At 42.2% G+C, this 16,038-nt stretch overlaps 1 protein-coding gene across 6 annotated transcripts in view; it reads left to right on the forward strand.

Moving 5' to 3' along the window:
• Nucleotides 1–16,038, forward strand: part of akap6 (A kinase (PRKA) anchor protein 6) — a 241,143-nt gene that overhangs the window by 183,455 nt on the left and 41,650 nt on the right. For all 6 annotated transcript variants that reach the window (XM_017302463.1, XM_017302464.1, XM_017302461.1 and 3 more), the window contains 2 exons: nt 6,716–6,862; nt 13,198–13,458. In XM_017302463.1, the coding sequence (XP_017157952.1) occupies nt 6,716–6,862; nt 13,198–13,458 (408 nt within the window). The remainder of the gene's footprint in view (nt 1–6,715; nt 6,863–13,197; nt 13,459–16,038) is intronic.

A 16,038-nucleotide genomic window follows, 5' to 3' on the forward strand; every position in this document is an offset into this window, starting at 1 on the left:
CACACACACACACACACACACACACACACACACACACACACACACACACACACACACACACACGCACCCCCACACGCACACACACACACACACAAATGCAGGCAGAGCAGAGACATTTAAATATTCAAACAGGCACAGGCGTTAATGATAAAGGACAAGGGAAAAGTAGAATCAAGTAGCTATCGATGCAGAAAATGAAAAGAAGGGAAAGAAAAAAAGAGAGGCAGAAAATTAAGTAAAAAAAGATGGAGCTATTGCAGGATTTACGAGAGGGAACGGATGGAAACACATGGAAAAAAGCTGGATGAATTAGGCAAACATAAGTGAACGGGATGGACAGTTTTACAGTAAAGTTACTAAAGATAGAACATCTACTTAAAGAACAAGAAAAATGGCGATGTGAAAACATAGCATTTCAAGTAAGGAAAAAATGTCATTGCTATAAACAAAATAGCAAAGAAATACAGAAAAATATACAAAAACTGAAGAAAGATACCCAGAATGTCTAGTCTCATACAACACACTGCAAATATGAAGCAAACAATGGAAACAGAAAACCAGATTTTCAAGGAAATTGATCTATAACAAATATCAGTATCAGCTGAAGAAAGATACTTACATACACTACCAGTGTGGTTGATGGACCCACACTGCTGTGTTCATGCATTTTGTTTTTACTCTGTTTCTTGGTGGGTCTGTTAATGGGAGGAGTAGTGGACGATAAAAGGTTGCTGCTCACACCCGAGGCTGCTGTGGAGCAGAGTAAACCAACATCAGTGTTGCTGAATAAACACCCAGTGGGTCTACACCTTTCCTCTGCCTCCGCTACATATACCTTAAGTGTCGAAGGAGAGTGTCCCTTATCAAGAAGAGACAGAAGAGTTCCAAAATAGTGGGTACCGGACAGGTGACCGGATCAGCATTACGGGCAGAACACCACCGGGAAAACAGACGCCATCTGTTTTCATATTGCTGATGAGTGGAGAATAAACTGGCACTCAAAATAGTGTGCCTGACAGGACCTGAATACCCAGTCAGCTGCTGTTCAAGCCTCCCAGTGGCCACCCCCACAGCCGGAGACGTTGAGGATTGGGATGCTATATCTGACCCCCCAACTGAGACAGTAAATCCCTCCTGGTTGGAAGACACCATGGGACACCGTGACACAGACTCCGTAGAAGGAACCATGGCCGTGCCGGCCAATATGGAGCCACCAGCAACATCCTGTGGCCCTCCTCGATAACTCCTTGGCATATAGGAGGCCAAGGGGGCAAGGATGGGCCAAGACGTCCTGGCCGAGTGCACCGGCTGTCCCTGTAAGGGAAAAACATAGAAGACAATGAGTCGACTCCTCTGTGGCGAACAGGTCGACCTCTGCCTGATCGAAAAGGTCCCAGATCAGGCGGACTATATTGCTGTGGAGGGACCACTCTCCCGGAGCTGGCACCCGTCGGGAAAGGGAGTCTGCTACCTGGTTGTGCAGCCCTGGCAAGTACACCGCCCGCAGGGTGGATAGGTGAACAGATGCCCATTCCAGGAGATCCTGGGACTCCTTCAGAAGCTGTGCTGACCTGATGCCACCTTGGTGGTTGATGTGGTAGACAATAGAGGTGTTGTCTGACCGAATCAGGACATGCCTCCCCTGCAGGTGGGGCAAAAAGTGCCTGAGAGCCAAATGCACAGCATGCAGCTCCAGCATATTTATATGCTTGGAGCGATCCTGTGGACACCAGCGGCCGTGAACCACCCTGGGTTGCCACACAGCACCCCATCCCATGGAGCTGGCATCTGCGATACACAACCACCCCCATGGACACACCCCTGGACAAATAGGCCCTGTCTCTCCATGGACTCAGGGCACAAAGACATGGCCAAGTTACCACAAGTTTGCGATGCCTGTGTAGCCTGGCATCCAGGCGCCAGCTGTTGATCCACCTCTACAAAGGGCGCAGTGACAGCAGACCTAAGGGCACAACCCAAGTAACCGATGTTAGTTTGCACAGCAGCCGCAGGAAAGCGATGTAAGAAAGCTGCCTGCCCAGCCTGAATCGACTCACCAGTCGGAGAATGTTGTCCAACCTCTGGACAGATGGGTAGGCTGTCATAGAGAGAGAATCCAAAAGCACCCCAAGAAAAGTGGTTGTCTGCAATGGAATGAGACAGCTCTTCTCCAAGTTCACCGTGAAGCCCAACCGGGACACATGAGCGAGCAGGCGACTGGCATCGCGAGATGCCTGCTCTCGAGACGGGGCGCAGAGAAGGCAATCGTCGAGGTATGGCAGAACCTTCATGCCGCGGGCCTACAGAGGAGAGAGGCCCGCCTTCACACACCGAGTGAACACCCTTGGGGAGAGTGAGAGGCCGAACGGGAGCACACGGAAATGCCAGTGGCAACCCCGATAGGCAAACCTGAGAAAGCGACAATGTTCCGCCGCAATAGGTACATGAAAGTACGCATCTGTAAGGTCGATTGATGCAAACCATTCTCCCTTTGTCACTGCCCACAGAACCTCTGCTGTCGTGAGCATGTGAAAAGGCAGGACCTTTAAATACTGATTGAGTCCCCTGAGATCTAAAATGGGATGAAATCCACCTGTCTTTTTTGGCAGGCTACTATTCATGTTGCATAGTAGCCTCTGGGTTGCCGCAAACATTCCACTGCCTCTATTGCACCCTTGGCCAGGAGGGCGGAAAGCTCCTGGTCCAGGGCTTGCACTTTCACCGGGTCGGCAATGATGGTCACCCTGATCTGGTGTGAGATGTGAGGCCGCCGTTGGAATTGTAGCCAGTAACCATGGGTCAGAGTGGCAACCACCCATGGATCCACAGCAAGAGCAGCCCAGTAACTGAGCTGCTGATGAGAAAAATATCCGACGGCTGGCCTGGTGGCCTCACTTTCTCTCCCCACGGCCCCTAAGGGCCCTGGGGGGGCGGCAGCCAAAGTCTGCGGCCCGGGTGTGTCTGGTCGGTTGGCGAACCAGCTCACGAAGTCCCTGCTGGGTCTCTGCTCTACATCACAAGGGTAAGACCCACTAGGCCGAACAACACTCCGAGGCAGCAGCCGAATGCTGGGGCCAGTCGATGGGCGCCTTGGATTACGATGAGGAGGGGGCATACCTCTGCTGAAGCCTGAAAGCTGTTGTCTAGTCTGCCACGCCTGTACGGTTCATTCCAGCGCTTCCAAGGCAGCAGAACCGCACAACTCCCCCGGCACCACAGGAACACTGCTGAGGGTCCTGCGGCATGTTTCAGTCAACGTGGACTGAGCCAGCCAGACCTGTCGGCAACCCTGGACCAGAAAAGACATCACACGCCCAAGCTCCCTGGACATCAATGCAAAGGCCTGAAGCGCTGCATCGCTAAAGCCAATAGCTGCATCTGCCCCACTGGTATCCTGAGCACATGTGGGGCAGACATATGAGCACATGGGGAAAACATGTGAGCAAGGTGCGCCACATGTTTTCAGGTGCGCCAAGGAATTGCCAAGGCGGCCGGCACGTGCTCCAGCATTATACGCCTTACAGAGGAAGTCATTTGTAAACGACACTGAGCCCGTAGGCACCGAACATCATCACGCAGGGCTTCATCTGGGGACACAATGAGCGCAGCAACAGCAGGTTCAACAGCTGGCATGCGATCCAAGCCTGCCTTGACTGACTCATGCATAGCTGCCAACACCCGACCATCTGTGGAGAGACGTGAAAAGGCTCTAGGGTCCCGCCAACAAGCATGCAACTCCCTGAGGTACTCCTCCGATGRAGGGACAGAAAAGGGAGCAGGGCCTCATCCACGCCTGAAAAAGGCACTGCCAGCAGCGGACTCCACCACTTGCGGGGCATCCAACTGCAGCTGTCTCAAGGCCATACGCATGATGTCCCGCATTGAGCTGTCACCAGACCCACTATCAGCACTCTGAGATGAAGAGCGTGAGTCAGTCTCCGAAGCGCGAGACGACTGTGCCTCCTCCTCCTCATTCCCAAAGTGAGAGGCAGAGGCAGCCAAAGACAGCACATCATCCTCCACAGCCAACTCTGGCATAGGTGGGGAAGGAAACCCAGTTAGGGGAGCATCCACCTGACGTGCCTGAAAAAGGGATTTCATCTCCGCCAACTCTGCAGACAATCGCTCAACCTTTGTGGAAAGACCCTGGTCAGACTTAGCTCGCCTCTTCTTAGAAGGAGCCACAGAGGTTGTAACATAACCACGGTTTGTTTGTTTTTCCTGGATAAAATACATTGAAAGGTAAATGTATTATATGGGTTGTATAACAGTTGTTGTTATTTCGTTAAAAAAATATTCCGTATTTCCATTTCTAAAGCTGATTTTTGGGCAGGTCATATTGGGTTTAGGTGTGGCTGACATTAATGTATAAAAAGGGGCGTGTGCGTCGGCGCGGGGCGGCGCAATCAGAGAGGAAGACGCTCACCGTCAGGTCCGTGCAGCGGGAGACTTGAATTGATTGAATGTTTAGAATAAGTTACAAATCGAAGGAATGAGATAAAACAGCAATCAAGGTTCGCCCAAGCGCCGCGGATCGAGCGCTTTAGGAGCTGGATTGGAGCTTGCACCCAAGAAACGCCGCCAGGTGCGAGAGGACGCCAATTGGCTAGAGGACGCCGGCGGATCGAAAGATCGCCCCCGGGGAGGAAAAGAAAGACATTCCCGGTGAGATCTGGACTTTACGTTTCTTTTTGGGGGATTTTGGGTGGTACCACTCCTTTTTCTAATTTTTTGGGGAGGGTTTTTTCGACGTGTTGGATTTTTCGTTTTGGATTGGGACTTTGGAGTAAAAGGGCGAAAGGCTGCCAGGATATGGAACTCTTTTGCGGACAATATTCGCAGTAATAAGGATCGTGAGTTTTGCATTTATCTATGTGGGATTCTTTACTGACATGAACGGAATGAAATAAATCTATCCTAAACTTGTTTTAAGTAATTTTTGGTTACTGATTCACTCAACAAGATGAAGATTATTTTCTTAGTCTGTGGTTTTTCGTAATAAATCGTGGTGGCTAAAAATCAAACAAAATTTCATTCTGAGTGGTTTGACTATTTATTTTTGTTGACAATTTAACTGGTGTAACATATTTTACCTGATGCCTGAGAAGTAACCCCCTTGTGTGTGTTTGTGAGTTCCGCTTAAATAGAAGCCGGATTTTACAAGGTTGTGGCCTCAGTTCTGCGCTTAGAGCGCCTAGGCGCGGCCACCTGCCCAGAAGGTGGAAGGTCATTTCCACACTCGGGGCGTAACTGAGCCAGTTGAGCCACCTTCACTGCATGGGGAATGTAGCTGCAGTTCATGCAGGGATTATCTGACCAGGTGATCATGCCCGAGGCAGGCAGGGCACAGGTCATGACCATCATCTGCCTGAAGCACAGCCCCACAATCCGAACAACAGTGGGAGCTATCCATTTCCAAAAACTGAAGCGAGTCCCACCACAGGCAGACAGAGCAGACTACAAGTTGGGAGAGGAGGCGCAAATGCTGTCATCACCAACAAACAGCACCTTAAATGAAGATCCGTCGCAGCCCTAGGAGGGCGATACACCGCAACTCCGGCCAACAGGCAGTCGGTCGTCCAACGACGGCGAAAAGATTCAGAAATCCAAAAGGGCTGATGCCATACGAAGCGAACAGCACGCGAGAAGAAAAGAGGAACAGAGCCTCGGATAACATCATGCTATATAGCCTCTGATTGATCATCCGATATGTCACAGTTGTGACTCCGTTGATATTATTGCTCGAACAGCGCATGCGCGAAGGGAACATTCAGTGCTTTCAGCACCGCCCTCTGGCGGTCAGTAGGGATGAAAAAGAACCAAGTTACACCAACACATCTTCCATGTTGATGAGGTCACAAGCGTCAGCTAGGAACTGTTCAAAGTAAAACATTACAATACCTGTTCTCAGTGGCTGTGGCTTCAGTGATATCATGATTTGACCATTGCATATTGTCATATGGCCTCTGTGGACTTCTACATCTCTAACCTGACTGTGGTTGAGTTGAGCAGAAAGGGAGAAAATCTGAAACGCATCTAAAACCAAGATAACCAGAAAAGGAAACTTTCTCTAGTTATCTGACTAACAGGATGTATATAGCATGGTGGCAGTTTATGAGTTCAAAAACTGTCATGATGTTAGACGTTAGTCACAATGTATGTGAAATAAATTGCAGTTCTGTTTGATTTTAAAACAGGCTCTTTTGTAAAAATGCTGTAAGTTGTCAAGTACAAAGGAAGGAAAGGCAGCAGTGTAACATGGTTTCTCTGGAAGAGGGATTCCAGAGATTAAAAGTTTTACTATTTTCTTCCATCTGACTTGGTACAAAAGCACAAACCAGAATAAACAGAAGTGAGCTATTCAACAAGACTTTGAGATGCAAAGCCATGTCTATTCAAGAAAAGAAACAGTTCCATAAACACTCAGCATCCTGCCATCAATTAATGTTTTGACCTCTGCAGCAGTTTTTATCATAATGTGGTCTATGCATGTAAAGTGAAATCTGCTGCCAGTCCCTTGAACATGTCGTCCTAAAATCATCTGCAAATGATAATAAAACAAAACGGTGAATAATAAAAAATAAATGTATACAAAATATATACCTTTTTAGTAAACCCAATGAGGCTGTTAATATCCAGAATTGAATGTGAAAGACATTAATACCAAAACAACATGTAAAGTTTCTCTGTGTTTTACATGTGTTTTCCTCTCCAGAGCAGCCTGGCCGAACTGATGCTGATGGAGAGCCGGAAGACGAGTCTGCTCAGGCAAGCTGCCAGTCTGAAGAGGAGTGGGACTGAACTACCAAGCAACTTACACATAAAAATACACAACCTCACACACACATGGCAGCAACTAGAGGTAATACCCACAAAAGGACAAACACATTAATATTATTAGGAAGATATAAAATATCTAATAACGTTGTACTATAACGTGAGCTTACCAGGCTATAATGGAGAAAGCATATTTCTGTTTTCCAGCTCTCCAATTGGCCCAACAGAAAATCAGCTGCTGGTTTTTCTGAACAGAGCTCATTCTTTCATTCTTCTGCACATTCTTTGCTGCCATGCTTGTTTGTTGTTTCTTTGTTCAGCTGACCGGCCTCTTTCTCCAGCTGTTCACTGGCCTATGAGTGATGTCAGCTAAAGTGGCGGTGTATTTTATATCTGTGACAGGGAATGCTTCAACTGGAGGTTAAAATGAAACATAAGTTATTCTTGCCACACAAACAGAGAGGAACAATGGAGTATGGAACACCATATGTGTGTGTGTGCATGTGTTTGCATGTGTGTCATTACTTTTCATGCATAGTCAAACACAAAGATAATTGTCTCATGCACATATTCAAAGTTTTGGGGAGTATGTGTGTACATTAACATATGTATCAAATTCTCTGAGACCGATTTCATTTTAGAAATTAAACAGCAGCAGCAGCGAGTCTCTCTCTCTCTCTCTCTCTCTCTCTCTGTCTCATCCTTTCCTTTCTGCTGTGTGTGTTTCCGCAACAATAACCAGACTGTGATTAAACTTCTATTACTGTTGAGGAAACAGTTGGACTCATTCAGACTCCGATATATTTGTCAATTTGTCACCAACATGCAAAAATACCCTGGTTGGTGATACAAAAATGTTAATTATATTTTCTCTAACTTTGAGAAATGTAGGATTTTTTGTATTTTATTTACGGTGCATTTATTTAACAGCAATTTAAAATAATAACCGGAATAAAAAGGAAACATGAATTTAGTGTTTTTTAAAACAGGGCTTTTTGGTTTTTGTGCAGATGGTGTCTTGGGTTCATTTAACATTTGAGAACAGAAAGCTAGAAAGCATCATACCATAGAGAGACAAAATATTTCTAATTGATTCAATATTTGTTATAAGTCCTGAAATGTGATCTGTGATTCCACTGGATAAAACATCACATTACGACTCAAAACTTTTGTCCTTTTGTCAAGACCAACATTGCAGCTCACATTTACAATCATCACAAAACATATGTGACTTAGCATTACAGAAAGATATACTAAGGTTTGGATTCTAGATCACGTCTTGCAGAGAGATGTTCACTTTTGTTTTACCTGTAATCTGTTGATTTTAGAGGAGCAGCATTATGTAAAAATAATACATAATTGTGTTCCCCAGAAACACCATTGAGCTTTAAATTGTGTTAGAATGTTAGTCTCTCAACAACAAAATACCTGGAGTGTTGCCTTGATTCTTTAATTCATGCTTGAGAAATCCTTGAAATCCCACGACAACCATTCAGGGAGTGGTGTAACTGAGTGCTGCCTTTTTGACGAAGCTTCCCCTTGAAGCTGCAGTTTACAAGCTGAGTTTTCTCAAAACAGACCACCTGTCTCCCATGACACCCCCACTCAGCTCCTCCAGACTAGCAGCAGCAGCAATTAGCAAACAACTGGTGGAACCGTGAATTAGCTGAGCTCATCATACAAATGACTTATCAGTGAAACGTTTTTAAAGGCTTGAAAAATACAGTAACTGTTATCATGAAGCGCTAAAGGAGCGTTGGAAAGAGCAGGAACTTCTTAAAGAAACAAGAGGCCCAATTCCAAGGCTTTACATTGCAAAGTAAAATTTCTTTTAAAGTGGACATGTCATGCTTTTAAATCTTGCCTTTTCACAGGTAAATCACTCATGTTCTGGTCTCCTTTACCTCTGCTTTGAGGCTCTTTTAAGAGCAACTCGTTTTGCACATTATTTCAACAAGGTGTTGCGCAATCCTGCGCGTTTCGGTTCCATTACCAAAATAACTAGCACAACGTTCCACTCCACCCTAGTTGGCCATTTTTGTAGTTTAATAGCAGCGATCCGATTATCTACCAACAGAGAAACTTTTTATGCCCAAGTTTATTAAAGATGTCAGCAGCAGAAGACTTGTCCATCCAACCTCTCATGTTGGAGTCAGAGTCTGACCCAGAGGAGGAGAATGGAGACGGTGAGCCAGAAGAACCACACATTCTAAAGAATGCATCACTACGGTGTTATTACTGTATTTACACCCTCATGATCCATACCAACTACCTACAATAAGGAGCATAGTGTCCATGCATGTCAGCTGCCTATTAAAATATTAATGCTACCACAATATGAATAAAGTAAACAAAGCCTCGACGAAATTAAGGAGTTAGCTGTCAGTGCATCAAGAACGTCACTGGATGTGTTTGTAGCATGTGTTCCCCAGAAACGACAAAAACAAAACCAGATAATTATGTCCAAAGCATGCAGTAACAGTTATATCCTCAAAAGCTAGCACACGAGGGGGAAGGCATAAGCGTACGTGAGCCTGATTGACAGTGCTAAGACCCTGTGATGGAGACCAGGGGTTCCATTCCATATTGATTATTGATATTATGTTATTTATTTACAGTCCAAATGTGTTTTGTATCAGTTCTTTATTTCAGTTACATTGTGACATTCAGTGAACGTTCTTTTTGGGCAGGGAGACTGGCCATCTTTTCTGTTCAGAGAACGTGGGGGAAAATGTCAGTTTGTTTCTGATTTAGATTGGTTCAATTTGAGTTAATTGTTTGAGTATTTGCCTTTCTGGGTGTGTCTCAGCAAGGTGGAGCAGAAAGGGAGACAAAGAGGGGTAATGCTCCGAGGATTTATATTTAGTTACATTTATTTTTTGATTGACCTTAGATTAGTTTAGTTTTAATAATTTGCATGCATGTAAATATTTGTTGGATCATTTATTGTTTGTTAGGTTGGTGTAAGTAGTGTTTGTTTCTTGTTTGTGGTGAAACTTGCCTCAGGTATAATGTTCTTTGTTTCATCGTGAGAAGGGTGTCGGTGTTATGGTGACCTGGACCTCCCAATTAAACCTACCTCAAATACATTTTGTTGCCTCGCCTCCTTACTAAATGCAGAGCCTCTGTCAGTCAAAGTAACAGACCCTCATCCTGGTTCTGATTGGCTGTTTCTGACCAATCAGTGGATTTCTGCAGATGGCAGTAGTATCACAGGGAGAAGGCAGAGGAACTCAATGTTTTTCATATTATCATGCTATATCATGTTGACAATTTTAAAATGTATGTAAAAAAACATATTTTTATAAAAGTTATACTGCAGCTTTAACTTTTGTTGGATGGTGCTTCTCCTATTGTCTCGTGCTTTTATTTTTTTGATTATCTTGTATCAGACAGTACCATATGATGGRACTATCTTATTCATCCTGTCTCCCTTTGAATCCCAACTTACCCCAATGAATCTTCTATGAACACTTTTCTGGCTTTTTCTTTACTAGTAGTTTTCCTTGATTCATTTTTACTTTTATTGTCAATTTATTCTTTTTCAATCAGTATTCTGAGACGTGAAGATCTTTTGCTTATTTAGTCTTTTGTGCTGACATCCTCTTTAGTCACTTTCTTGCCATCATCCCAACATGACGTCCCAGTTGCATATTAACTGGCCTATCAGTGCTTGTGCTGGCATCTGCTGCTTTGATGCAAATTGGGAATTAACTGGAATTGATGTCCTGTGTCTTTCCTCTGAACTATTGTGGCCTTTTGAAGAATTTATGAGCAAGTGTCAGAGTGAATGTGCAGATGCAGACGCAGCTAAAATATTGAGGAAAATTAAGCAGTTGTGATTTAGTTTTCATTTTTTCTCTTCTTAATTTTGGCATAAACACTTTTCTTATGCATGTGTGGGCTTTTCTCTTTGTTGTTCAACTCAGTGAATAGTTCGATACAAAAGTACACATAATTCACAATGGTTTTCTTATAATGTGCAGGCAAAGGAAGAGATGCAGGAAGAGAAAGCATGGCCATCCATTTATACTGAGCTTCCCAGAGTCAGTACTTACACATTTTGATTGAAATCTTGCTGTAAATACTTAGCACTATATCTCTACCGGCTTTGCATATGTAAAGTCTAATTTGTTTTGCTAAACATTTGGTGCTCAGTGCATATAGAGTGTCTGTGTTCAAGTCTTTTTACTGATTCTCGTTTAGTGTGAGGTGATTGTGTTTCATCTTTGTTGCATTTTTTCAAGGATTCCCCTTTAGTTAACCCAATCCATCTATCCAACAAGCTTGAGAATCTTTCACATGTCTCCATAGGGATGGTGTGTTTAAGTTGGTGGTAGAGTGCATGTTTTACCACACACAGCAGTAAACTGTTTATACTTTTTTACTTGCAACTCCTCCATAAAAAGCCATATTTAAGTTGTCTAGTTGAGACAACTAATTTTTGTTTTATCAGTTTCCAACTTGTTGTTTTACGTCGCTGCTTCTCAGTCTACTGCTCCAATAAGAAACCTATGACAAAGCCATGTTCTAATAGGTCTGCAGTTGAGTCATGATTTTTCTATTTTCAGATGAAGGATTGAGCAGTAGTAGTAGCAATTCAAAGGCATGATTTTATTGTTGGATTTCAAACCAGCCGAAAAGCATACTTTTAATTTTATTATTCAATGTTTTTGTGTCACTAGTGGCTAATTCATATTAATTCATCAGATTAGTATCTGGACAGGAGAAAGGGCAGAGAGAGAAGTGGAAGACAGTCTGGGTCAGGAATAAAACAGCAGCCTCTGCATGTGATGCATCTGCTCTACATAAAGCACAAAGACAAGAATAAACATAAAGGAATAAACTAATTAGACAATATGTTTCTAATAATAATAAGATTAGAAAAATAAAATGAAGATAACATGACCATTTAAAACTAAGTCAAAAAATAGTCAAAAACCAAACACGAGAGAAAACCAAAACCCAACCACCAATAGACCACAACATATTTCTGTACTTGCTGACTCCTGTTGAGCGACTGCTGGTTCTGGACTTAGCTGCTGACAGGACGGTTATTTAGCTTGTCTTCATTTTGGAAGTAGCTAATCCTCATCAAATTCTTCAAATTTTCTGTAAGGCTGTAAATTCTCATTTTGCATGACAATCATTCTGTTTGCTTCCAAAAATCTTCATGGGAATTAGTCTTTCTTACAGGCTTACTGTGTCTCACCATGTGATTGAAAGGAGTTGGAAAAATTACCTATGCAGAACACACACACCGAGTCAAGCATATTTATGTTGTTTCATTTGAAACAATGATTAATCTTCTAAGCTCTTTTAAGTAGGTATTGTGTCAAAGTAACATTTTGTATTGTGTGTGAACTTCACATCTCTGTTGTAAGTGAAGCTGAAATAAACTCCAAATCAATTTAAATATTTGATGTTTGAACTTAAAAGTAAATGAATATGATAAGAAGTAACCAAATTTGAGGGCTTTAAACAAGCAATATATTATCACACACATATTTTAGTGTTAACATTCCAAGTTCCTACCATATCATTGGTGTGTAAAGCATATTTACTCGACCTAATACATGTTCAAGGATCACATTTGACTCCAATCACCCGAAACCTTGTTGTTTTGTCCTCTAAAACATAAAGAGGACTATTGTTTATAATATTTTATATGAGACAAGGGTTAGGGTTAGGTGATCGTGATCGTGGCCAAGCAGCTTTCAAGTTTCAAGGTAGAACCATCAGTGATAGTGGCCTTTTGACATCAGAGTCAAAAGGCCACCAATCAGTAGGAACCTTTACTTCTTGCAAACCTTCATCATGTGAAGTAAACTCTGTTCAGGTCCATCTCTGTCTTACTTCAGGAATAACGTTCTTTGCATATTTGTTCCTGGTCAACCTGCACCATCATTTAACCAGACCTGGCACCCGCTGCGTTGCCAGGTCTCTTCCTCTATCAGAACTTGAACATGTTTATTTATTTTAAATTATTTTGGATATAGACCAGATTCAACTAATATTGTTTCACTATAAGGAGAAAAGGATTACAATTTCATTTCATCACTATAAAAAAAATAGTAAAGTATATCCCAAAATGACTGCTGTTTTTAAAGTGAGGACTCTATATATGGCAGTATTTGAAGTACAGTGCACCATCATTAATGACAGAGAATATAATAAAAGACTGATAATACAGATTTATTAATTTTGTTTACCAAGATGTTTACTACTCTAAACATGAATATTCTGAGTATAACTTCCTCTTCAACTGCAACGCTGGTATTAACTGTATTATATATAATGTCCTGATTACTCTGTCATGAAGCCATGTGTTTAATCAGAAACACAGTATTTTATTGATGTATACATTTAGGTCTTCTTAATGATCCATCCTTTTTCTTTTTCTCTTCTGTTATTTTTCAGAAAATTCTCTCAGAGCATTCAGTACCATGTTCTTCTGAGCAAAAGCTGTCATCAAATGTGAATACTCTGCTGGTCGCTGGTCAGGATGTGGCTGCTGAAAGTCCTCGCTTAGCTTTGTCCCCAATGACTAATTCACTGCTGGAGCAGCTGGAGGCTCGAATCAAGGAGCTTAAGGCATGGCTTCGAGACACAGAGCTGCTCATCTTCAACTCCTGCCTCAGACAGGAGACGGGTGCCTCCGAGCAGCTTTCAAGTTTCAAGGTAGGACTAACAGTGATAGTGGGAATTTTATTATGATACCAGCCATATGTCTCAATTTAACCCCAAATCAAAAGAACACCTGGACGAGTGAGTTTGGTGTTGAAGAATGGGGTTAGTAGAAGATCATCAGCATCAGCAGAGTGGTGAGCCAGGCTTTCTCACTCAACATCAGTGTCTGACCTCACAGATGCATTTCTGGAAGAACGGTAAAAAAGAAAAATCTCATAATCTCAACCCTGAACCTTGAGGAGAACCACTTCAGAGTGGTTCTCCTGCAAAAGTGGGCTCATATATTAATCCTGACGGATTAAGAAAGGAATGTCACTCAAGTTCATAGTTGTGTGTGACAGTAGAAGAAATAATATTTTTGGCTACATAGAGCATATGTTTGACTAGATCATCTAGTTTATTTTTGTTTCAAGAGGCACTTAACTTTTACATGTTAAACTTTCCATTGACAAAAGTGATTGCAATATTACATCTTATAACAAAGACAAAAAACAACTTATTGAGTGCTTGCATGTCTATGTGCTGCTGCTATGTTTAGTAATGCATCATCTTAATGAGGCCAACCAAAAACATGGCTGTTTTGAAGGCATGGATGTATAGAGGAAACAGCAGTTAGCCTTAAAAGCAACGGGACGTTAAAAGGATATTAATCAGCCCACATCACACAGCAAAATGCTAGCTGCGCTAATTAGCCTAGCCCCGCAGTGTGACTGACAACCATAAACACACACGCTTACACAATGTGCACCCGCTGAACTAGAAAAGCAAATACACAAAGCTAAATAAATGCATGGATTTCTATGTGCCCTGCTGAGAACTCAATGTACACTTTCAATCCACTCTGAGACAATGAACAGAAATATGCTAATGAATGACATCCAACTTATACTGACTCAAAAGATAAATATGCAAAATTAGGAGGATGACTTTAATAACACAGGTATAATCACATCTTCACTGCTGACACAAACCAGCTGATGAATTCAGTTGCTTCAAGTTACATCCATCACAGCACAATGCAAACACTTTGAGAGAAGAAACATTTTGCCATGCAATTTTAGTTTTCAAAAATGTATATTATTGATTCTCCTTCCAGTGATGGTCGCAAATGTTCTCAGAAAACAAAAATACATTTTGTAGGTTTTACTTCTCCATCTTGTGTAGAAACACTTTCTGAGGGTAGTTCTAATGAAATTATTTCAGTAACATTGGACATGGTTGTTTCCATTTTAGTCCAACATCAGAGGTAAAGCATGATTTCCATCACACAACAAAAAGTTATTTTAAAACAAAATTAACGCAAAAAAATTTAAAAACAATAAATGGTTTTTTACAAATCATATGTAATGCATTTACCTTAAGCATTTTAAAGATAATATTTTCACATGATTTAGATGACAAAACATTTTGGTTTTTAGTGTTCAAGTTTTTACATGATAATATCATAAGCTTCAGAATTTAATTTGTGAAGACAGTCCATGATATTACTTACAAGTGCTGAGAATACTGGAGTCCAGCAGAGTTGCTTGACACTCTAATCAACTTAAGAAATAATGTACAATATATTTTTAGAGAAAATATTTGAAATTATTTCCTACACAAAAAAATTCTCAAATTTTAAAGTTTAAAGATTTATTTATTTTTCATGATGTCTTACACAAAAGTGTGTAGTGAGCTTAATTGATTAGGAACAATCAGGGGTGAAAGTAGGGGGTACGGCAGGGTCCTGCGTACCCCCTACGCAGTACCCTGAGGGTACGGGGGCGGGGGTAGAGGAGCGGCTGTCTGCTGTAAAGAATCAATGGGTTCACTGTGCAGCCGTGAGTTCACCCACTAATTAGCCGTGACTGATTAGTTTTTCAAGAACAATCTAAAACACGACTTAATCAGTTAATAAATAGCTTTTTTCTCATTTCATATTGTTTCTGAACTGTTTGTGCTTTGCTAGAGCAGCGGTGCAATACGTCGATCGCGGAAGGTTTTGAGTCAATCTCGACATCAGGTGACAAACTAAACGCCGCCAGGACGCTGAGACCAGCACGTCCTCCTCTGACTGACTTAAAACATTCGTAACTTTATTAAAGAACAACAAAAAAAGTCACCAAAACGTGTTCAAATTAATGACCCAACAAAAATAATAATCTCAATGATTATTATTTCAACAAGGTGTTGCGCAATCCTGCGCGTTTCGGTTCCATTACCAAAATAACTAGCAGAGCAGAAGTTTAAAATTAACAAATCAACCACCTCTTTGTTCATGAGGGGCTTATTAATGATCACAAAACAAATATCAAGCCTGAAAACCTAATATCGTAACGGACTAAATGTTTTTAATGTAATCTCTGCTCGGCTCGAGCAGCGCAGGAGGTTGCCATGGCAACGGGTGTGCTTAAATATATATAGATATAGCCTATATATATATGTGCCCTGCGACAGACTGGCGACCTGTCCAGGGTGACCCTGCCTCTCGCCCGGAACGTTAGCTGGAGATAGACACCAGCAACCCTCCCGACCCCACTGAGGGGACAAGAGTGTAAGAAAATGGATGGATGGATGGATGGATGGATGGAT

The sequence above is a fragment of the Poecilia reticulata genome, linkage group LG22, assembly GCF_000633615.1.
Source record: "Poecilia reticulata strain Guanapo linkage group LG22, Guppy_female_1.0+MT, whole genome shotgun sequence".
Lineage (NCBI taxonomy): Eukaryota > Metazoa > Chordata > Actinopteri > Cyprinodontiformes > Poeciliidae > Poecilia > Poecilia reticulata.